The sequence below is a fragment of the Leptopilina heterotoma genome, unplaced genomic scaffold (genome assembly GCF_015476425.1).
Source record: "Leptopilina heterotoma isolate Lh14 unplaced genomic scaffold, ASM1547642v1 Lhet_235, whole genome shotgun sequence".
In the NCBI taxonomy this organism is placed as follows: Eukaryota; Metazoa; Arthropoda; class Insecta; order Hymenoptera; family Figitidae; genus Leptopilina; species Leptopilina heterotoma.
The window spans coordinates 123,973-146,827 of record NW_025110952.1 but is presented as its reverse complement, the minus strand read 5'-3'; the positions used below and the strand labels follow the sequence as shown (position 1 = coordinate 146,827).

At 24.8% G+C, this 22,855-nt stretch overlaps 2 protein-coding genes across 3 annotated transcripts; both read right to left on the bottom strand.

Moving 5' to 3' along the window:
- Positions 1-1,387: 1,387 nt before the first annotated feature.
- LOC122502573 (T-complex protein 1 subunit beta) lies at positions 1,388-10,167 on the bottom strand. The gene is made up of 7 exons (XM_043612706.1): positions 10,018-10,167; positions 8,455-8,764; positions 7,837-8,270; positions 7,467-7,544; positions 5,252-5,476; positions 4,565-4,946; positions 1,388-2,074 (listed from the first exon to the last, which is right to left on the bottom strand). The coding sequence occupies exons 1-7, from the start codon at positions 10,018-10,020 to the stop codon at positions 1,902-1,904; spliced, it is 1,605 nt and encodes a 534-aa protein (XP_043468641.1). The 5' UTR covers positions 10,021-10,167; the 3' UTR covers positions 1,388-1,901.
- On the bottom strand, positions 10,120-21,649 carry LOC122502574. 2 transcript variants are annotated; one of them, XM_043612708.1, is made up of 2 exons: positions 21,205-21,649; positions 10,120-10,235 (listed from the first exon to the last, which is right to left on the bottom strand). In XM_043612708.1, exons 1-2 carry the CDS (start codon positions 21,638-21,640, stop codon positions 10,228-10,230), a joined length of 444 nt encoding a protein of 147 aa, XP_043468643.1. In that variant the 5' UTR covers positions 21,641-21,649; the 3' UTR covers positions 10,120-10,227. The 2 variants fall into 2 exon arrangements, with proteins under 2 accessions (XP_043468643.1, XP_043468642.1); XM_043612707.1 differs by having other exon boundaries at positions 10,175-10,271.
- Between the last annotated feature and the right edge of the window lie 1,206 nt (positions 21,650-22,855).

Sequence of the window (22,855 nt, the reverse complement as noted above, 5' to 3'; positions counted from 1 at the left end):
TTTTTTGACAAATTTTAATAAAGTTTTTTTAAAAAACTACATTTTTCGAGGAATTTGATTAAAATTGTATTAAAAATAATTGAAATTCTACGATGAGTTTTATTTATTTATAAAAATAATTGAATTCATAAAACGAGTTTTATTTATTTATGAAAATATTTGAATCCATTTGAAAAAATTTTATTATTTATAAAAATAATTGAATGAATGCAATGAAATTTGTAAAAAAACATTTGTAAATAATTTAATTTCAATGAAATATTATTTATGAAAATAATTAAATGTTTGCATTGAATTTTTTTTGGAAAAATTTTGAAAATAATTTATATTTAGCCAAGAATTTTATAAAAATGTTTGAAAATAATTGAAATTTGGTCATGAATTTAAAAAATATTTTTGAAAATAATTGAATTTCGGAGAAGAATTATATTGAGACCTCATTTTATTATTTATAAAGATACATTGAAATTTTAACATGAATTTTTAAAAATTTATAAAACATTTGTAAATAATTTAATTTCTATGAAATTTTTATTACTTATGAAAATAATTAAATGTTTGCGTAGAATTTTACAACAAATTTTTTTGAATAATTGAATTTTTTTTGGAATATTTTTGAAAATAATTGAAATTTGGCCAATCCATTTGTTTACAATTCAATTTTACAAAATTTCCATTATTCATAAATTCATCAACTAAAAATATATATTAGAAAATAGAAACTTAAAATCATTTTCAAAAAAAATTAATTAAACTTTTTCAAAAAAAAATTAATTCTACAAAATTGTTAGTTAAAAGTAAGAAAAATGCAAATTTTCAATGATTTTAATTTAAAACATTTTCAAAATTCAATTATTTCTCAAAATTGACGTTATAATGCTTTTAACATTCAATTACTTTCTAAAATTTTAACTAAAATTCATTTTTAAATTAATTCTTATTAGAAAATTCTAGGAGAGTTAAATTATTGAAATAGAAAAATAAATAATTTATTGAATACCTAATTGAATATTTTTTAAAAGTATAAAATTAAATGATAATTATATTTTAAATAATTTAATCTCTGTAAAAATTTTGATTAGTTATGAAAATAATTGAATTTTTGCAAAGAAATTTATAAAAAAAATTTGCAAATAATTAAATTTTTATAAAATTTTATTATTTATGAAAATAATTAAATGTTTGCTTAGAATTTAATTACAATGTTTTTAAATTGAATTCTTTATGAAAAATTTTTTACTGAAATAGTAGATATTAAAAATTAGTGAATTGGGGAAAATTTTTTGAAAATAATATTGAATTTCGGAGAAGAATTTTGAGATAAAAGAAAATAAAAAAAAAATAAATAATATGGGACAGAAACAAAGGTTGGTAATTATAATAAGAATTTAATCGGTACAAGTATTTATTAATATTAAATGTTTTTTTTCGTTTGTTATAAAAAGAGACGCTTATTGAAAAAATCTGAATATATTCCACCTTGGTGAGTGATCTTAATTGTTATATATTTAATTTTTATTCCTCGTCTTCATCATCATCGTCATCATCATCATCATCATTTTTTCCTCTTCTTCTTCTTCTTCTTCTTCTTTTGTTTCTTCTTTTTCTCCTTGTTCCTTCTTTCCCCCCCTTAAGATCTTTCTTCCAGAATAAAATGTTCAAGTCGAAGCTTGAACACAGTATTTTGAATGAAAATATCTCACCAAAGTGCAATGTTTCCAATATTATTTAATCAATTTTTAACGAGCATTAAAGCTTATTTAATGACAATACTTATTTTTCTTGTTGTTTAGATTAAAAAATACGAAACAAAAAAATGTGAAAGAAAAAAGCAGATGCGAAAAATGCAAATTAAAATGGAAATTGAATGTGTAGAGAAACATTTCTTTTCTTTTTTTTTTTTAGCAATGTCCACGATCCTTGACGCGTTTTCTGGGCGCAGCGCGCATAATATTATCAACTCGAAGAATCATTTCTGCCGCCTCACTAGCGCTCAATAGAACTTGTCTTTTCACTGCCCACGATTCAGTGACGCCGAGTTTCTTCATGCAACCAATTTCACCTCTTTCCATGTCTGCAAAAAGAAAAGAAAAAATAGGAATTAAACAATTATTCTTATTTAAGCCTAAAAATTCATTTCGTCTAAATTTTATTTTTTTATTTAAACTGTTTGAAAAAAATTTGAAAATTATTAATGAAATAAAAGGTAGAAAATAAAAACAAAAAAAAGGAAATAAAATAAATGAAATATAAATAAATAAAATAAATACATAAAACCTTAGAATAAAAAATAAAAATTGAAAATAATTATTTTCAAAAATTTTTTATAAAATTCATGACAAATTTTCAATTATTTTCAAAAATTTTTATAAAATTCTTGGCTAAATATCAAATATTTTCAAAAAATTTCCAAAAAAAATTCAACGCAAACATTTAAATATTTTCATAAATAATAAATATTTCATTGGAATTAAATTATTTACAAATTTTTTTTACAAATTTCATTGCATTCATTCAATTACTTTTATAAATAATAAAATTTTTTCAAATGGATTCAAATATTTTCATAAATAAATAAAACTCGTTTCATGAATTCAATTATAGAATAAAATTATAGAAATTATAATTGAAATTATAGAATTTCAATTATTTTTAATACAATTTTAATCAAATTCCTCGAAAAATGTAGTTTTTCTTAAAAATTTTATTAAAATTTGTCAAAAGAATTCAATTATTTAAAAATTTGTTGATAATATTCTTTATGAGAAGTCAATTTTAAGAAACATTCAATTTTTCAATTAATTATTTTTGTATTTAAGTAATTTATAATTCTTGTAGAATTTTCTAATATTTTCGATTTAAAAATGAATTTCAGTTAAAATTCTATACATTAATTAAATATTGAAAGCAATATAAGCGTGAATTTTTAGAAATAATTAAATTTTTGAAATAGTTTCAAATTAAAATATTTGAAAATTTGTATTTTGCATACTTTTAACTGACAATCAATTTTTAAAGTTTTTCAATAAACTTTAAATTAAATTCAACGAAAACAATTGTAAGAATTATTATTCTCATAAATTAAATAAAATTCTTCGCAGGAATTCAATTATTTTCATAAACAATATATATTCATAAAAAAAAAATTTTCACAGGAATTTAATGATTCAAATACAAATTTCATAAAATTTTTGCAACAAAATCAATTATTTAAAAAGAAATGTTTATCAAATTCTTCGCAAGAATTTAATTATTTTTATAAATAATAAAGCGTAACGCAGAATTTCAATTATTTCCTATACAATTTTAAATGAATTTCCCAAAATAAACAATTATTCTTAAAACATTTATTAAAATTCTATTCGAAAGAATTCAATTATTCTAAAATTTTTTTATAAAATTCTTTATCAGAATTCACTTTTAAAAAATATTCATTTATTCAAATATAAATTATTTATTTTTATATTTAAATAGTTTAATTCTCATAGAATTTTCTAGTAAGAATTAAGTTAAAAATTAATTTTAGTTAAAATTTTAGATAAAATAATTAAATTTTAAAAAAGTTTTAAATTAAAATCTTGGAAAATTTGAATTTTTCTTATTTTTAACTGACAATTCCGTAGAATTAAATTTGTTTGAAAAAGTTTAATGAATTTTTTTTTTAAACATTTTGAATTTTCTATTTTCTAATATATATTTTTAGTTGAAGAATTTACGAATAATCGGAATTTCGTAAAATTGAATTGTAAACAAATGGATTTGAAAATTCTCGAAAAAACTTTTTCAAAAATGATGAAAAAATAATGGATTTCTAAAAGAATTTTAGTTAAAAACAATTTTAAAAATTGGATTTTGGAGAAGTTACGAATTATTGCAGAAATTCAATTATTTTCAAAAATAATAAAATTCTTCGCGGAAATTCAATAATGTTCAAAAAAGTTTTAAATTCTTCTTAGGGATTCAATTATTTTCATAAATAATAAAACTCGAATTGCATAATTTCAATTGTAATTTTTAATACAATTTTAAAAGAATTTCTCGAAAAATGTAATTAAAAATTTTATTAAAATTTGTCGAAAGAATTGAATTATTAAAAAAATTGTTAATGAAATTCTTCATAAAAATTCAATTTTAAGAAATCAATTATTTATTTTTGTATTCAAATTTTAAATAATTGAATTCTAGGAGAATTTTCTAATAAAAAATTGATTTAAAAATGAATTTCAATTTAAATTTTAGATAAAAATTGAATATTTAAAACAATATAACGTGAATTTTTTAGAAGTAATTAAATTTTATTAATTTTTCTGAAAAAGTTTAATTTAATTTCTTTTATATTATTTCAAGTTTTTATTTTCTAATATTATATTTAATTGAAGAATTTACGAATAATTGAAATGTCGTAAAATTAAATATATTGTACAAATGGATTTGAAAATTTTTAAAGAACTTTTTCGAAAATTTATTAAAAAAATAATTTATTTAAAGAAAAATTTTAATTTAAAATTCTTGAAAATAATAATTGAATTGAAATGATGAAATAGTTAAATTTTCTAAAACCTACTTAAGCCCATGGTGCAACCTCCCGAATTGTGAGCGGCTCTAAGTTCGCTGACCAATTGTGCTGAATCAAAACCGGCATTATCGGCAATAACAGTTGGCAATTGTGCCAAAGCTCTAGCGAATGCTTCCATTGCAACAGCTTCTTTTCCCGGTGTTGCTGCAGCTGCTCGCATAACTGCGCAAGCCATCACCATTTCACTGCAGCCACCGCCATAAACAATTCTCGATTCTTGAACAGTTGCCGCAAGAACGCAAAGTGCATCGTGCAATGAACGATCAGCTTCATCGATAATTTGCTGAGTTGCACCTCTTATCACCACTGTGCAAGCTTCTCCCAATGGAACGCCCGAAAATCTCAAAAGTGTATCTTCACCGATCATCACCTTTAAAAATTTTCATTTTTTAATTTTTTATCATAGGCACTATTAATTTTTTTAATCATAAATTTAAATATTTTTAATTCAATATTTTTTTAAGCTATAAAATTATTTATTTAGTTACATACACAATTGTATAAATAAAAGATATTTTAGTTTTTTATTTTATTAGGCCAAATAAAAAAAAATTAAACATCTTTTATTTTAATATTTTTAGTATCAATTTTTAGTATTTTTTATATTTTCGAAAATGTATTCAATTTACTTAAAATTTATGTTTTTCTCTCTTTCTTTTTTTTTTCTTTAAATACCTGTTCGATTGTTTTGCATTTTCCAAGTGACACCAATTCAGGATTGTCAAAAGTGCTGACAATTTCACCGCCAGTTACAAGAGCGAGACGTTCAATTCCATCGAAATCAGCGTGTTCAATGGCCATAACACCGGCGTCAGCAAACAATTGCTCCGGATAATTGTAAATCAGTTGTCGATTGATAAATACATTGCAACCGTGCTTCAAAATCTTTTCTACTTTATCCTGGAAAAAGAAAATTATACGTTGAAATTTTTGTTTTTATTTAGTTTTTTTTAATTGCTTTTTATTTTTATTCATCAGGGTTTGCCACAAAAATTTAATTTTGTTTTTCCCTGATTTCCAGACAAAATTTTCACTTTTAAAACTTCAGTTCTAAATCAATTACATATCTATATTACTTTTTAATATTTTTCCGAAAGTTCTTTAAGAATTCAATTATTTAAAAAGAAAAATTCAATTTTTTATAATAATTGAAACCGTTCATTTTTCATTTTAAAGATATTAAAGGTAGAATATATTCAAACAATTTTAATAAATAAATTCGTAAAATTAACTTTTTAAAAATATTTCTAAATAACTTTTTGAAAGACGCAATAGTTTTACAATTACATAATAATTAAAAAATTTTTTTAAAAATTGAAATTTGCTAAAATCTTTTTAAAAACTAATTTAAATTTAGTAAAATCTTTGAAAAATAATTAAAATTTGCAATGAATTTTAATTAAATTCCTTAAAATAATTAAATTTGGCAAAAGTTTTTAATAAAATTTCTGAAAATAATTGAATTTTGCAAAGAGTTTTATTAAAATTCATGAAAAATAATTCAATTTTTCAATAAATCTTTTAAAAATTCTTGAAAATTGAATTTTGACAAAAATTTTTATTAAAATTCCTGAAAATAATTGAATTTTGCAATAAATTTTTTTCAAATTTCCTGAAAATTGGATTTAGACAAAAATTTTATTAAAATTTATAAAAATAATTGAATTTTGCAACGAATTTTAATAAAATTTCTGAAAATTGAATTTAGACAAAAATTTTATTAAAATTTCTGAAAATAATTGAATTTTGCAAAAAGTTTTATTAAAATTATAGATGAATTAGAATTTTAATTAAATTCCAGAAAAAAATTTAATTTTGCAAAGAGTTTTATTAAAATTCATGAAAATAATTGAATTTTTTAAAAATTCCTAAAAATTGAATTTAGACAAAATTTTTTATTAAAATTCCTGAAAATAAAATTGAATTTTTCAATACATTTTTTAAAAATCCCTGAAAATTTAATTTAGAAAAAAATTTTTATTAAATTTCCTGAAAATAATTGAATTTTGCAAATAAATTTTTTAAAAATTCCTAAAAAAATTGAATTTAGACATAAATTTGATTAAAAATTCATGAAAATAATTGAATTTTGCATCGAATTTTAATAAAAGTGCATAAAATAATTAAATTTTGAAAAAAAATTATTAAACAAATAAATAATTGAGTTTTTTGAATAATATTTAAAAAATAATCAAATTTTTGATGAATTTTAATTATTATTATTATTATTTTTATTTACATACAAAAAAAGCAATTTATTGAATAATTCCTTATTTCTTAAAATTGAATTCTCATAAAGAATTTTAGCAACAAATTTTTGAATAATTGAATTCTTTGGACGAATTTTAATAAAATTTTTAGGAATAATTGCATTTTTCGAGGAATTTGATTAAAATTGTATTAAAAATAATTGGAATTTCTGCAATTCGAGTTTTATTATTTATGAAAATAATTAAAATTTTTCGGAAGAATTTGATAAGAATCTTTTTAAATAATCGATTTTTTTTTGAAAAAATTTTATGATTTATAAAATTGTTGAAAATAATTGAAATTTCGCCATGAATTTTATTAAAATTTTTTTTTAAAATGATTGAGTTTTGCAAATGAATTTTATTAAAATTCCTGAAAATAATTGAATTTTTGTCAAAGAATTTCCCTATTCATTTATAAAGATAATTGAAATGTTGTCAATCTCTTCTTAGATTTTTTTTGAAAATAATTGAATTTCTAGAAAGAATTTTTTTAATTCTGAAAATAATTGAATTCTTGTGATTTTTATAAAAAATTCCTGAATATAATTGAATTTCGGCGAAGAATTTTTGCTATTTATAATAATAATTGAAATTTTGACGAGAAATTTTCTTTTTAATTTTTGAAAAATAGTTTTCACCTTCATTTTCTCCTTCTCAGCTACTTCCAATTCAGCAATTTTCGCCATTGAATCAACTCGAACCCTCGAGCCGAAAACCTATAAAAAATTTTATTATTATTATTAAAAATGAAACTTAATATATATAAATTAAAGTATTAAATTTATATAATATAAATAAATTATGTAAATTAATAAATTTTTTCCATTATTGGAAGAAGAAGAATAAATAAAACGCTAGTGTTTCATTTATTCTTCTTCTTCCAATAATCGAAAAAATTTATTAATTTATTATTATTATTATCATAGTCAAATTTATTTAAATAAATGGAAATTAGTTTTTATTTCTAAAATATTTTTGTCCTTTTTTTTTGCTTTCTAAATTGTATACCTTAATTTTATCGGTATCCATGGGAGTGTTGGCAATGAGAATCTTGGCGTCAGTTATTTTTTGCGGTTGATGAACACCGGGCTTTTTGTCCAATAAAAATCCCTCGTCAAGAAATGAATCGGCGAGTGTTGCGCCGCGTTTTTTAATAATTTGTATCGCCGAAAGATTTCCCGAGCCCTTGAGACGCGTGACAGCGTCAACGGCCAATTTACTGAAATGCTCCTTATGATGGGAGAGAATTTTCGAACTCAATGTTGTTCGCGCAATATTCATAAGGTCCTCGCGAAAACGTTCGGGATCCGCTGAATTGTCAGAGGCTACATTTTTAAGTGCCGTACGCGCAACATCAACTGCCATTCGCCAACCGGCAATTATCGTTTGCGGATGGATTTTTTGATCAATCAATTTTTCTGCCTCGCGCAAAAATTCCGAAGCTGAAGCAAAACAAGGAGAAAATTAATTATTTTGCTACAAATAGAAATTTAGACATTTTTTTTAATTATTATAGACAAAAATTTTAAAAAAAAGTAACGTTCAAAAAGAGGTGAAATATGAAAATATATAAAACATAAAATATATAAAATATAAAAAATATAAAACAAAAAACTTATTTTTTACCGAGAACAGTAACGGAAGTTGTTCCGTCGCCAACTTCATCGTCCTGAACTCGAGACATATCGACGAGAATTTTCGCTGCTGGATTATCGACGCCGACGTTTTTCAAAATTGTTGCCCCATCGTTGGTCACTTGAACATCGCCAGCTGTACGGCCGTGAGCAACTAAAATTTTGTCCATTCCTTTTGGGCCCAGAGTCGATTTTACAAGATCGCCAATTGCAATTGCGCCAACGAATAAATCGAGACGCGCCGTTTCTGCCTTCTCCTCCTCGGCATTCGTTTTCAAAATCCTTACCGGATTTAACGAAACCTGAAAAGAAAGAAAATATCAAAATTAACACTTTTATAAAAATAAATGTTTATAAATTACACTATAATAAGAAAAGGCATCGGATGAAATTTAAAGCGTAAAAAAGTCGCTTTAGTCGATTAAAAATAAAACAAAAATCTATAAAGTCGTTTATTTAATTTAATTTTTACGAAAATACTTGAATTTCTTTTCAAAGAATTTTTATATGTAATTTAAAAAATTAATTTTCAAAAAATTAATTTTTTGATTGAAAAACAATATTAACTTTAATTTAATTTTTATTACTTTTAGTGAATATTAGAAAATAATTAATTTTAGATTAATTTAAAAATCTAATTTTTGTTTAAATTTTTAATAATTTGATCATTTTTTAAATAAAAAATTTCCTTATTTCAGTAGATGAGCAATAATGAACTAATTAAGCTAATTAATGCAATTAATTTTTGAATAATCGTAATAAATAAATTTTTTTTTCTGACAACTTAAAATCTAAAAAAATAATTTAAATAAATAAAGTAAAGATTGATAATTTCCTTTTAATTTAAATAAAGTAAAGGATAAAATTAATTAATTATTTATATAATATTCCAAAGATTCGCAACATTAAATTTTATATGAACTTAAAAATCTCAAGGCTCATTTTTGAGGTTATGTTGTAGAGCAATTATAAAAGATTTCAAGAAATTTTTGCGAAAATAAGTTTTATAAAGTGAAAAAATTGCTAAATTTTTTTTTCTTTAGTAACAAATTAACTGAAAATTGAATTAGTGACAAGAAACTTAAAAATATAATTTATAAAAAATAAAATTGCAAAAAAAACGGTAACAAAAGAAAAATTTGCCAAGAAATTCTATAAAACAGAAAAAAGAGAATTTTTAACTTGAAACTTCTTTTTTTCAATTTCAGTTTCAGAAAAAAAAAGAAAAAAATTATTTCTTCGGTCGAAATTCTCATAACCAACCTCAAAATAATGAGAATGCTCCAAAAAATGAAATATTTTTTAACACTGAAAAAATGTTTAAATACAGAGAAAAATGAAAAATTATTATCAACGTTCAATGTATATTTTCAATAAAAATAATTATTTTCACTTTATTATATTGAAATAAAACACAAGCAAACACGTGTGTCATTGTAAAAAAAAGCGATGAAAATTCACGATCCACAAACAAATTTCCATTCAAAAAGAAATTAAACGAATCTTTTACACATTAAGATTTATATATTGAAATAACAGTAAAATAAATACTTACCATTTTTAATCTTCTGAAGATTTACAGTTCAATTATTATGAGGAAATATTATAATAAATATAAACCGGGCACTTTTTACAAAATGAACAATTTTTCACCACACAAAAAATTATCGTGAAGCGAAAGTCGTCACTTATTCAAGTTGATCGAGTCGCCGCCCTCATGTCCTTTGGCGTTCCAGTCGATGTCACGTGATCACTGGCTCCGAATTTAATTTCCTTATAAGGAAATTTGTCGTGTGAGTAAAATTTTAGCTTCAAAAAATTTTTATTGAAATTAAAAATAATAATAATAATAATAATAAAAAATTTAATAAATAAAAATAAAAGAATCTTACTAAGAATTAAATATTAAAATTATTTGCAAATAATTAAAATTTTATATATTTTTTATTATGTATATTATTTATTAACTAAAATATATTTTTTTATTTATGTTTATATTTTTCATATTTATTTCTATTTGAAATTAGTAATTATTTAAATGTAAAAATGAATGAATCAATACATTTCCAATAACAATATTAATAATAATAATAATAATAATAATAATAATAATAATAATAATAATAATAATATTTTTTTAGAAAAAATTTGTTTAACTAATTATCCATATTATTCTTGAGGATTTTTTATAAATAAACAAAAGTATTTTATAATTTATTTTTTTTATATCTTATTTATAGAGAATAATATTATATGGGAATATGTGAGTCATTTTTTTATATATTTTTTTAATTTGTAAGCGTTTTTTAAAAATTAAATAAAATTTATATTACTTTTTTTATTTAATATAATACTTATTATAATTCAATACTAAAAGACCACATAAAAGTCAATTTTTTTAAAATTCAAATTTTTAAAATGTTAATAAATTTTTAATTTTAGGCCTTATAAACTTTAAAAAAATAAATAAATATATAAAAATAAAGTTTATTCGATACATTTTTAAAGTGCTTTTTTAATGGACACAAAATATTTTAATTAAATTAAATGTAATTTTAATAGGTACCAAAAAAACCCAAAAATGAAATTTTTTAAAATGTTAATAACTTTGGTTAACATTGACGAAAAAAGTTCAATAAGAGGTCAAAATAATACGAAATTTCGACCATTTTAATGTTTTTTAATTAACCAAATACACTTATAACATATTTTTAAAAATTCAACTAATTTAGAAAAAAATATGAACTAAAATTTTCAAATACTTTTATTTTAAATCTTTTGAAATTTTATTATTTCTAAAATTGTTTACTACAACTCTTTCTATATTCAATTATTTTCTACAATTTTGAACTATTACAAGATTCTTCTCTAAATCAATTATTTTTCATAATTTTTAGAACGTGATTTACAAGAATTTCATTATTTAAATTTCATTATTTTAATAATTTACATGTTAAAAAATTCTAATAAGAATCAGTTTTTACTATATTTTTTTTGAAAATATTAAAAAAATGTAAAGTTCTATATTGAAGAAGTATATAATAAAAAAAAGTAAAAATATATGTTTTTTCCAAAATTGTATAATAATAATTCTAAAAAAAAAGATTTAAAGGCATTTAAAATATTATGACGTCAAATATTGTACAAAGCATGTATTTTAAACCTGTGACGTCATAATAGTTTAAATGCCTTTAAAAAAATTTAAATTTTATCGTATACGATAAAAAATTGAATAAGAATTAGTTTTTTAAAAAACACTGTAAAGTAATATTTAGAAAATAATTAAATTTCTTAACAAATTATTTAAATAATTGAAAAAAACTAATAAATTTTTTAAAGAATTATTTTTATTATAAAAATTTTGAAAATAACTTATTTCTTCAAATCAGTATTTTAATTTTTGTGAAATATATAATAGAAAATATTTAAAATAATTGAATTTTAAAAAATTATAATGAAAGAATTCTATAAAAATTACTTATTTAAAAATTATTTTAAGGGTATTTTGAACCATTATGACGTCATAATTTTATAGAATACATGCGCTTTGCAGAAATTGTCACGTCATAATGGTTCAAATAATTTTTCTGGTGATAATTTTCGTTATCAAATTTTTATTCGAAGATTTTTAAAATTAAAATTTTTGAGAACTCAATTATTTCCAAAGTATTTGCAAAATTGCAATTATTAAACATTTTAACTTTTTAAAATTTTCATAAATTTATTTTTAAAAAAAATTAAAAATTAAAAAAATTAAAAATAAGCATATTTTTAATAATATTTTACAACTAGCTGTCGAACCCATTTTCGACGGGTTTTATAGTTTCTATACCAATACATTTAACAATGTTTCTACCAATCTGGAAAATCAGAAAATAGCCGGGAATTTAATTTGACCGGAAAATTAATAATTAGTTACCATGAACTATTTCGGTAGCATATAATATTACTACATATTTGAATAGTCTCCACCCTTTTAGCTAAAAATCAAAAATTATCAAAAATTCGAAAAACCGAATTTCTTAAAATTTAACATTTTTTTCTTCTCTTTTATATCGTTGAGCTTCATTATTTTTGGGCTCTTAAAAAACACTTTACTTATTTAATAGTCTCCACCCTTTGGTAAAAAATCTAAAATTATGGAAAATTAGCAAAAATTCAAAAAACCGAATTTCTTAAAATTCAACATTTTTCCTTCTTTCTTATGGCATTATAATAACGAAAAAATATATAAAAATTTTCAAGTTTGGAGCAATGTACAGACAGAAGCCTGATTTTATTAATATAGATAAATTTAAATTATTAAAAAAATGTTTTTTTAATTATAGAAAAGTGTCGAAAAAGTAATAATTATCGAGTCCTGTTTGAGAAAGTGTTTTATAAAAATAAATGATTATTATATATATGAAATAAAAGAAGCGGATGTAAAGTGCAGGAGGGAATAAGTAATTTTTTGCCATATGGAACGAAAAAATTTAATTTTTCGAATAAATAAAAAATTGGATATCAAATAAAAACGAAAATCAATAAAGAAAAATATGAACATATATCTGTAAAATTATTACATATAGGTATTCATTGTGTTTGTTTCTGTGTATATATGTGTATATAAGTGTAAGCAGTTAACGGTTTACTACAGCTGTCCCTTATTTGTCCGACAATAGGGGTCTCTCTCTTTGAATGCATTCTGCTCTGAAAATAATAAAAATCAACGAAGTCGAGAACTAGAGAGAAGGAGAGAGAGCACATATTTATATTTCTATGCGGTGTATATAGGCAAACAGAACCCGTATATGTACCTGCATTTCTAAAAACCTGCGGAACAGTGACAACGAACTTGCTTCTATATGCCTTATACCTATATAGCTGCACTGGTTGTGAGAATTTTTGCCTTCCTGCTCATTGGAAAATTTCTATATACGATTGCACATATATACTCATTACTTGCGGTTATTTAAATAAATTCTATTTCCTAATTCCTATAAATGTATCTGTATAAATGAATAACGATTCTGTCCCCTTGGGTCTTAGAACACCCGAGTTGATTTTATATAATAATTTTTATCCCAATAAGAAAAGCGAGAAATTAAAAAAAATTTTAAAATGCTGCTATGTTTAAAATAAATTTGTCTTACCTACTCAATGAAATAAGTAGACTTTTTTTCACATCAACCTTTCTCTCTATTATAATTTACAAAACGAAACTTTAGTTTGTAGAAAAAACTCCTTAATTTTGTTGTAATTAGTTCAAGAAGAAAAATAATAATTAAAAGAGAGTAAAACAACAACTAGTACACAAAGAAGCACTACTGACAATAATTTTTCCTTTCTTAAAAATTCTGGTTCTTTTGGGCTACTTTGCAAATTTGGGGGATGTTCATTAAATTCGCTGAGTAATCTAAACCCAGAAGCTCTGATGAGGATTACTTCATTAATCTTATCAGCAATGGAAACCTCTACCAATGTTTTCACATTTATTAAGCCGTTTGTAGCTTTATAAGTATTTACGTGATCCCTGCTGATGGTTGTCCACTGCCAAACATTATAGATTTCTTCGATATGTTGGGCCTGGTTGGGCAGTGCTTGTTCACTGCCAAATGTGACTGTCATCATGGATATATTCGGTAGACTTTGTTTTGTTTCAGAGATCAATGCTATGTCGGGTTTCAATTTTTTAATGTGTTTGCTAAACTCTGTCGTCTGGCATTTGTAATTATAGAATTTACGTTGATTGCTATAACTTTTAGTCTACTTTGTTCTTTGTTGTTTAAATTGTTGTCCGTATTGGGCATATTCGATGTTTAATTTTTCACAAGTGACTTTTGTCATCTCTATATTTTTGTCAAGTTTTTCATTTATTTTTATAATTGTTCAAAGGAAAAGAAATTGAGTATTTCGTTTTTAAATTTGTCTAATACGGATCCCAATTTTTCTTCTATTTCGTTGTTTTCTACATTTATTTCATTGTCATTGTTATTTACATTTTTGGTTAATAAATCGTTTTTTGTTACATTTGCGAATGATACCCCTGTTTCTATTTTATTTGCTAGATGTTGCATTTTTGTTTCTTTTTTTTGTCATTTATCTTTTTTGACATTTCTACTATAGTGTTGGGCAGCCTCTGAAGGAGGCAGGGTGACCGGGTTTATTACAATTTATACAGAAAACATCATCGAATTGATTTACAATAGTACATTCACCTGGTTTGTGATCGTTTGGACATTTTACACATCTAAATGGCCTTCCGCAAAATTTCGCCACATGTCCTAGTCGTTGACAGTTCCAAAATTGAACACTATTTTTTCGTCTAATCCTTTCCCATTTAATTTTTTGGTAAGCTAATTTTTTAATTTTTAATGGATTTCCGATTTTACTTTTACCAGTAGTTTGCACTTAGGAACGCGTCCCCCCTCTTTTAGCTTTAAAGAATTCCTTCGTATTAATTTTGTTTTACTGTAATATTATATCCACTTGATCGATATTTAATTCTTTAAGTTTAGAGTTTATTTCGTTTTCTGAAAAATCGCCATCTATGCCCCAATATTTTTTCCTCTTTAGGAGCGCGAGTAAATACTTCTATTTTTTTTTCTTTTTATACATTAAAAACTATATGAAAGTCATTTTTGTTTTCAAGTTTTAATTCTAATTTGTTATTACCCAACGATTTTAAAGAAAATTTTTTATTACCTGTAATGGCGCTGACTACTTCTATCGCAGTTTTGGTGTTAATATACCAAATACCTTTTTCTTTGTGTTTATTCTGCTTCTCACCGTCCATGTCGTCCTCTTCTTCAGATTCAAAGTCCATGTTTTCGTGTGTCACATTGACATCGCATCATCATTTTTTTCGTCGTAACATTTTCATTCCAAAATTCATCTGTTAACCATAGCTGAATTTTGATTTACTTTTTTGTTTGCTGTCTAGTGTGTCGCATTTCGGAAGATTTAATGTGTATTTTATATATACGGATCTAATGGGTTAAAAATATTTCTCGGTATTTTTTTGAATTTGTTGGCGCTCTTTTATTTGAATCTTGCCTTGACATAGCTGTTGAAAATCTTGACATGCTTTGCGGATTTGCATATCCCAGTCATTCGCATTAAACTTTATGGATTTGTTGAACGCGTGTCTGTGAATGTGGTAAATTATAGGAATATTTCCTGAATTTTGTATATATTTATTTTTATCCAAATATGGAAAGCAATGTGGGGGTATGTACCCTGATTTTAATGTTTCTTTAAATTCGTTATCACTATGAAAAAATGGCAAATACATATTCATCAGATTTTCTTTTATTTTAGCTGCTTTGGCAAAGTGGTTTCTGTTTAATTTAATTGTAAAATTATCGATTCTTGGTATATTTGCTTTATTATAGATTAAAAAATTTGAGTAAAATTTAGTAAAATTTGATTCAGGGCTCCTGTACATTCCCAGACACGCCCTCAAACAAGTCCTTTCAAACACTCTAATCATTTCCATCGTCGAAAACCATTTTTCTAAATGACGAATAAGTCCTGACGTGTTGCATTTGGAATAATTTTTTCGACCCGCGCAGTGATCTTATTTTACTTATTGATTCTTTCATTTCGAGAAATTAAATTATTTTCTATGTACAAAATGAATTTTCAAAATATCTTTATAACCTTTGTTTTAAAGTAAAAATTTGACAGCAAACTAAAATCAATATTGAGAATTATGATACAAATTGAAAAAAAATGAGTTGCATTTAATACGAGAGGAAGAAAAATTCAACTAAATAAAAATTTTATAATAAATTTAGAAGAAATGTAAATAAATAAAAAATTCAAATAAAAAATTAAAAAAATTTCCCATACCGGGAATCGAACCCGAGCCTCCTGGGTGAAAGCCAGGTATCCTAGCCACTTTTTTTTTTTTTTTTAAACAACAACTTTATTTAAAAAAACAATTATGTTACAAGTATATACAGGTGATGGAATGGATAAAGCGTTGTGTACATAAACCATTCGGCTGATACATACATATATGCCTAACTTACTTGGCCCCGAAGATTGAGCTCTCGTAGGTTTATCTATTATTTAAAATAAGTGTTTTTTTTTGCATTAACAGATTAGGTAGTAGTGGATCTACCACATATCTTCTTATATAAGATTACAATTTGTGAGGTAGACAGGAAAAATTTCGACGTACAGTGTACTGTCTAAAAAATAAAAAAAAAACTGTCATATAAATATTGCGAAGTAATATAGTTATATTTGTGCTTATAACTTCGTTTTTTTTTTAAATATAATTTAATTTATAATATTTATGTTTTTTTTTTTGTTTACTTAAGGCGTCGATTGTATGTACAGGTATTGTCATTATTAATATAAAAATACTTAAGAAAAGTAAAAAAATAAAAATAAAATAAAATAGTTGAAAGAGAACAACAATAATTTTGATAATAAAGTAATTTATTTATTCACTTTTTTCTTTTCTTTTCTTTTAATTAGTTTTGATTAATCATTCCAAAATTGCTCGTTGAGCCAATCAAATTGTTGTTTTCTTTTTTGATGTGAATCTTTTTTATCACAAATAGGCAAGTTCAATGTGTATTTAATATCTGCGTCATTATAGCTACATTGATTTCTTGGATTAAAGGTGATTGTCCTTACAATTGCGTGTCTTTTTATGTGATAGATATAAGGAATGTTTTTTTCATCTTGTATATAACCATTGTAATCTAAAAAGACAAAGGCCTCATGCGGGATGTAGCCAGACGACATAGCTTTGGAGTAATACTCTTTGTTTTTGTGATACAGATTTTTTATGTAGTTATTACTAGTCATTTTCATCGATTTTTTAATGTGATTTCTAATTAATTTTATTATAAATATATCTAATCTTGTTATTTTTGCTTTGTTGTAGACTACATTTGTGGATGTTCTTTTTTTGAATTCAGATTCTGGGGACCTCATTATATTTAAGCATATTCTTAGACATTGTCTCTCGAATTTACGGAGTTCTTCCATTTGCACGGCACTTAGATTATACCAGTTTTGGCATGCGTATGTTAGGTGTGGTCTGACTAATAAGACGTAGCACAGTAGTTTAACTTTATTATTTAGTTTTTTTGAGTAAAAAAGTTTGCTGTTACTAAAGAAGGCTGATCTAGCTTTGTTTAACATTGCTTTGAATTGATTAGTGAATTTTAATTGTTCATCCACCAATACTCCCAAATATTTTACGCACCTTTTATGTTGTAGGGTTTCGTCTCCATTTTTTGAATTAATTTTAAAGTCACGCCATACTTTGATATATTTGTTGCACATTTCTTTTGCTTTTGGTCTGAAGAGAATAGTTTCACACTTGTCAACGTTGCATTTTAGTTTCCAAGTGTGAAAGTACTCTCCCAGATTTCTAAAGAGTGTTTCGAGTTCGGATCTAACTTTATCTAAGTTACGACCTGATCTGTATACGATCAGATCGTCAGCGAAGGCTATTCCTTTACTTCTGTTGTCAGTATTAATCCCGTATAGAGTTAGGAGGTCGTAAATAAAAATGTTAAATAAAAGAGGTGATGTTACAGCTCCTTGCTGTAAGCCGTCTCTTAATAAGAATGTGTTACCTGCTTTACCTTGACTGTTTATTACCATGAATTTTTTGTCGTGTAGCATATTCCACAGCATTTTTAATAAGTGGTATGGATATTTTTTATTTAACATTTTATAAAATAACCCGTCTAAGTTTACTGTGTCAAACGCTTTTTCTAAATCAATCAAACAAGCTCCAACGAATTCTTTATCATTAAGAGATTTACAGACGTCCGATTGGAGCTTGCTGATTGCGTGCGTTGTTGAATGTCCATATCTAAATCCGAATTGGGAGTCGTGTATTATATTATTATCATATGTAAATTTTGCTATTTTCATATTTAGAACAATTTCAAATAATTTGCTAGTGTTAGATAATAGGCTGATTGGACGATAATCTTCCATTTTATTTCCCTTTTTATTTTTCCTAATTACAGGGACCACTCTGGCTGTTTTCCATAAAGTAGGAAAATATCCATTATTTAAAATGTTATTAAATATAATTGTTAGATTAGTGATAGTGTTATAATGTAAGTGTTTTAACATTATATTTGATATACCATCAATACCATAAGATTTTTTATTTTTTAGTCCTTTTAAAATTGTAATTAATAATTCCGGGTTGCAAAAATAGTGATTGTCTTCGTCAAATGTGGGATTTAATGCTGTGTTAGTATCGTCAAATTCTATTAGTTGTTTTGAGTCAGTTTCGTCTGTTTGTATTTTTGTTTTTAATTGTGTTATGTGTCTATTTATTATTCTTGTAAGTGCTGGTTTGCCCATGTTTTGATTTTGAACATTGACACTCGCGAAATGGGCTCCCATTATATTTAATATATCGATGGGTTTATCAATTATGAAATTGTTTTCATTATTTTTGATAAGATTATTGTGGTTTATATTGGCTTCATTTATAATTTGAAGTTTATTTTGGGGAATTTCTAACACTGAGCATTTTTCAGATACTTTAAATCTAAATATTTTATTGATTTCGGGGAATAAATTTTTGTTGTTTTTTACGTTTATTCTGCTTATCCTTTCACTCCAATAATTACTTATTGATTTCGCGAAGAGTTTGTTAATTTTTTTATTATTTTCAGTTATTAGATATTTATACCATTCAATTTCTTCCGAGTTTTTACCGTTTTTTTTTTAGTTTAAATAAATTGGTTATTAATTTGCTTTTTAATTTTTGTAGGTTGTCTATTTGTGGAGTTGAATATTTTTTGAATGAGTCGTTTTTTTTATATCTGGGTATCGCGTGTTCAGTGGCATTTTTAATAAGGTTGTTAAAATCTAATATGTGTGAGTCGATTTCTTCGTTGTTTAAATTTTTATTATGTGGAATGGGGTTTGAGTTTTTTGTGAGGAATTCTTGAAATGAATCCCAGTTTGCTTTTGAAAAATTTAATTCATGCTTTTGAGGAGTATCGATAGGAATTGTAAGTTCATTGGGCATTTCTATTGTAAGTGAGATTCCTCTGTGGTCGCTGTCGTATGGGAATACTTTTAATTTTTCGTCTCTTAGATTAACAATTTCTAATCTACTATCACAGATTGCTATGTCTAGGTAGGAGTTGCTTTTTGGGAACGTTGGTTTTTCAGGGCCGTATAAACTTGTTCTAAAAATAAATTCTTTACTCTGAATCCAATTTGTTAAGTATGATCCTCTATGATTCGTAATGTCGGACCAATTGGGGTGTCTGGCGTTCATGTCCCCATCTATTATAAACCAGTTATTTTGGTCTTGTAATTTAAGATTGTCAAATAGTATTTCGATATCGTCTATAAAATTTCTACTTGATTCTCTGGGAGCATACGCGCTTATAATGTATAGTTTTTGGTTTCTTGGCAATTTAATTAGTATTACGGAAACTTCGAGGATTTTAAACTTATTTTTTATTGTTATTTTAGAAAAATTTATATCATTTTTAATTATTATTGCTGTTCCCCCCCCATTATTAGTATTTCTATCGTCTCTCACTATGTTGTAGTCTTTTAGGGTGAAGTGATTTCTTTTATTTAATTTAGTTTCTGATATTAAAGCTATGTCTGGTTTTAATTGTTTTAGAGTATTACTCAAGCTTTGTCGTCTCGCATTTGAAATTATCGAGTTTACGTTTATAGCTATGATTTTTAGCCTACTTTGTACTTGTTGGGATAAATTTTTGTTCGTATTAGACATATTCAATGTTTAGTTTTTTACAAGTGACTTTTGTCATCTCTATGTTTTTTTCGAGTTTTTCGTTTATTTTAATGAGTTCAAAAGAGAAAAAATTTAATATTTCATTTTTGAATTTGTCTAGTACGCTTCCTAATTTTTCTTCTATTTCGTTTTCTACAATTGTTTCGTCGTCTTTATTATTTACATTTATGTTTAATGAATCATTTTTTGTTGCGTTTGCGAAAGATACACCTGATTTTATTTTATTCGTTAGATGTTGTGTTTTTGTTTCTTTTTTTTGATTTATTTCGATTTTTTTGTCATTTATTTTTTTTGACATTTCTACTAGTGTAGGACAGCCTCTGAAGGAAGCAGGGTGGCCGGGTTTGTTACAGTTTATACAAAAAACATCATCGGATTGATTAACAATGGTACATTCACCTGGTTTGTGTTCGTTTGGACATTTTACACACCTAAATGGCCTTCCGCAAAATTTCGCCACATGTCCTAGTCGTTGACAGTTCCAACATTGAACGCTATTTTTTCGTCTAATTCTTTCCCATTTAATTTTTTGGTAAGCTAATTTTTTTATTTTTAATAAATTTCCGATTTTACTTTTACCAGTAGTTTGTACTAGGAACGCGTCCCCCCCTCTTTTAGCTTTAAAGAATTCTTTCGTATTAATTTTTTTTACTTTAATTATATCCACTTGATCGATATTTAATTCTTTAAGTTCGGAGTTTATTTCGTTTTCCGAAAAATCGCCATCTATTCCCTTTAATAAGAAAGACAATATTTTCTCCTCTTTAGGAGCGCGAGTGAACACTTCTATTTTTTTTTCTTTTAGTACATTAAAAACTGTATGGAAGTCATTTTTGTTTTCGAGTTTTAATTCTAGTTTGTTATTACCCAACGATTTTAAAGAAAAATTTTTATTACCTGTAATGGAGCTGATTATTTCTATCGCAGTTTTGGTGTTAATACCAAATAAATACATTGGTGGATTTTTCGCATTTACTGTTTTACCTTTTTCCTTGTGTTTATTTTGTTTTTCACCGTCAATGTCGTCCTCTTCTTCAGATTCGAAGTCCATGTTTTCGTCTATCACGCTGGCACCATCTTTTTGTTCGTTGTTGAAATGATTTTGTAGATTTTTCCCTGTTATTTGTTGTTGGCGATTGGGTCCAGGAGTTTCAGTTATTTTTCCATCGTTTTGATCATTTGTTAATGTAGACAATATTTCGAACTTATTTGGAGAGGCAAATTTTGACTGCTCGCCATTTTTGTTGTTTACTTTTTCACTTGAGTTGTCGTTTTTGTTATAGGTGTCGCTAGTTTGTTTGGAGTTTTTCTTTGGCTCCCTCTGCTGGCTGCTTCTATTACCTTTTGGTGTTTGAGAGTTTTTTGTCGGTGTTTTGGCGGTCCTCTTTACCGGCTCACTTGTTTGGTTAGACGTTTTCATCCTTTTTGCTTTTGGTATCCTAGCCACTAGACCATATGGGACTGTGAGAACGCAATTTTTTCTTGTCCAATAAAAAGAAAATATTTTTTAAATAAATTACAATAAAAAAATTCTATCTTAAAAATAATAAATTTTGAATTAGAAATTAAAAATATTAATTAATAAATATTAATAATTTTTTTTGTAATATATATCCAGTAGGTATCATCGCAATTATGATGAGAATGTAAAAATGAGAACGTAAATAAAATTGTGTTTCAGTATTACTTAACAAAAAGTATTTGTGTTAATTAATATTATTCCCTCTATGTGGAAAAATGTGTAAATGGGAGACAAAAATAATTGTACATATGATTATATGACGCACGGCTCGGTTTGAGCATTTTAACGCAGATGCGACGGGTGGCGCGTGCCTCGGTACACAAAAATAAGTGAAGGGACAGAGGGGGTGTTTGAAGCGTCCACATATCCCCACAGACATGGAAACATTATACGGAAAGCTGCCTCAACGGGGGTTCCAACCAACACCTGGCGCTCAAGGGCCATTGGCGTGATTTTCCTATCCCTAACTATGCGTCGGCATTCATCGCCTCTTCCATCCTCAAATTATAATATTCAACTCCAGCCACTAATATAAAATTACATTAATATAATATATAATAATAATGATAATTATTTATATATTTTTAATAATTATTAGTATTTATTCAAATTTAATTGGTTGAATATACTAACATTTTCTTTGTCTCGATAAAAAAAATTATTAAAAAACAGGCCTTTCTTCATCCAATTAACCTTAAACCCCCCCCCCCTCCTTTAAACAACTTAAATTTAAAAAAAAATGTTTTTTTATTTTTAAATTACTTTATATAAATGCAGAAGCAAAATGAAAATTTAAATGTAGAAATATTTTTTTTCTTGATATTTAAAGTTTAAATGGACCAGTTCACGTGACTCTGCCAATGATTTCCCCTCCCTCTATGCCTTTGAAATCTACATCACACACAGGACCCTATTTTTCGAAAAAAAAGGGGGGGGGGAATGCTGCACCCTAAAATGGGGAGGAGCACATCACTAGTTTCGGTTTGTCGGTTACGAGGCACATGCCAAACTAGTCTATATATATATATATATATAAAAATGTTTTTCTCTCTCTCTCAATTCTTAGGGATGTCGAAATTTAACTTATTCTCTTTGTTAATGAAAACTCTGACT

Coding starts and splice junctions, on each gene's coding strand:
- LOC122502573 (XM_043612706.1), bottom strand. Junction 7,545..7,836: donor TGGATACCGATAAAATTAAG/GTATACAATTTA, acceptor AATTTTTTATAG/GTTTTCGGCTCGAGGGTTCG. Junction 2,075..4,564: donor AGGTTGCACCATGGGCTTAA/GTAGGTTTTAGA, acceptor TTCTTTTTGCAG/ACATGGAAAGAGGTGAAATT.
- LOC122502574 (XM_043612707.1), bottom strand. CDS start 21,640: ATGAAAACGTCTAACCAAACAAGTGAGCCGGTAAAGAGGACCGCCAAA. Junction 10,272..21,204: donor AAATAAACACAAGGAAAAAG/GTAAAACAGTAA, acceptor AATTTTTTGAAG/CTAAAATTTTACTCACACGA.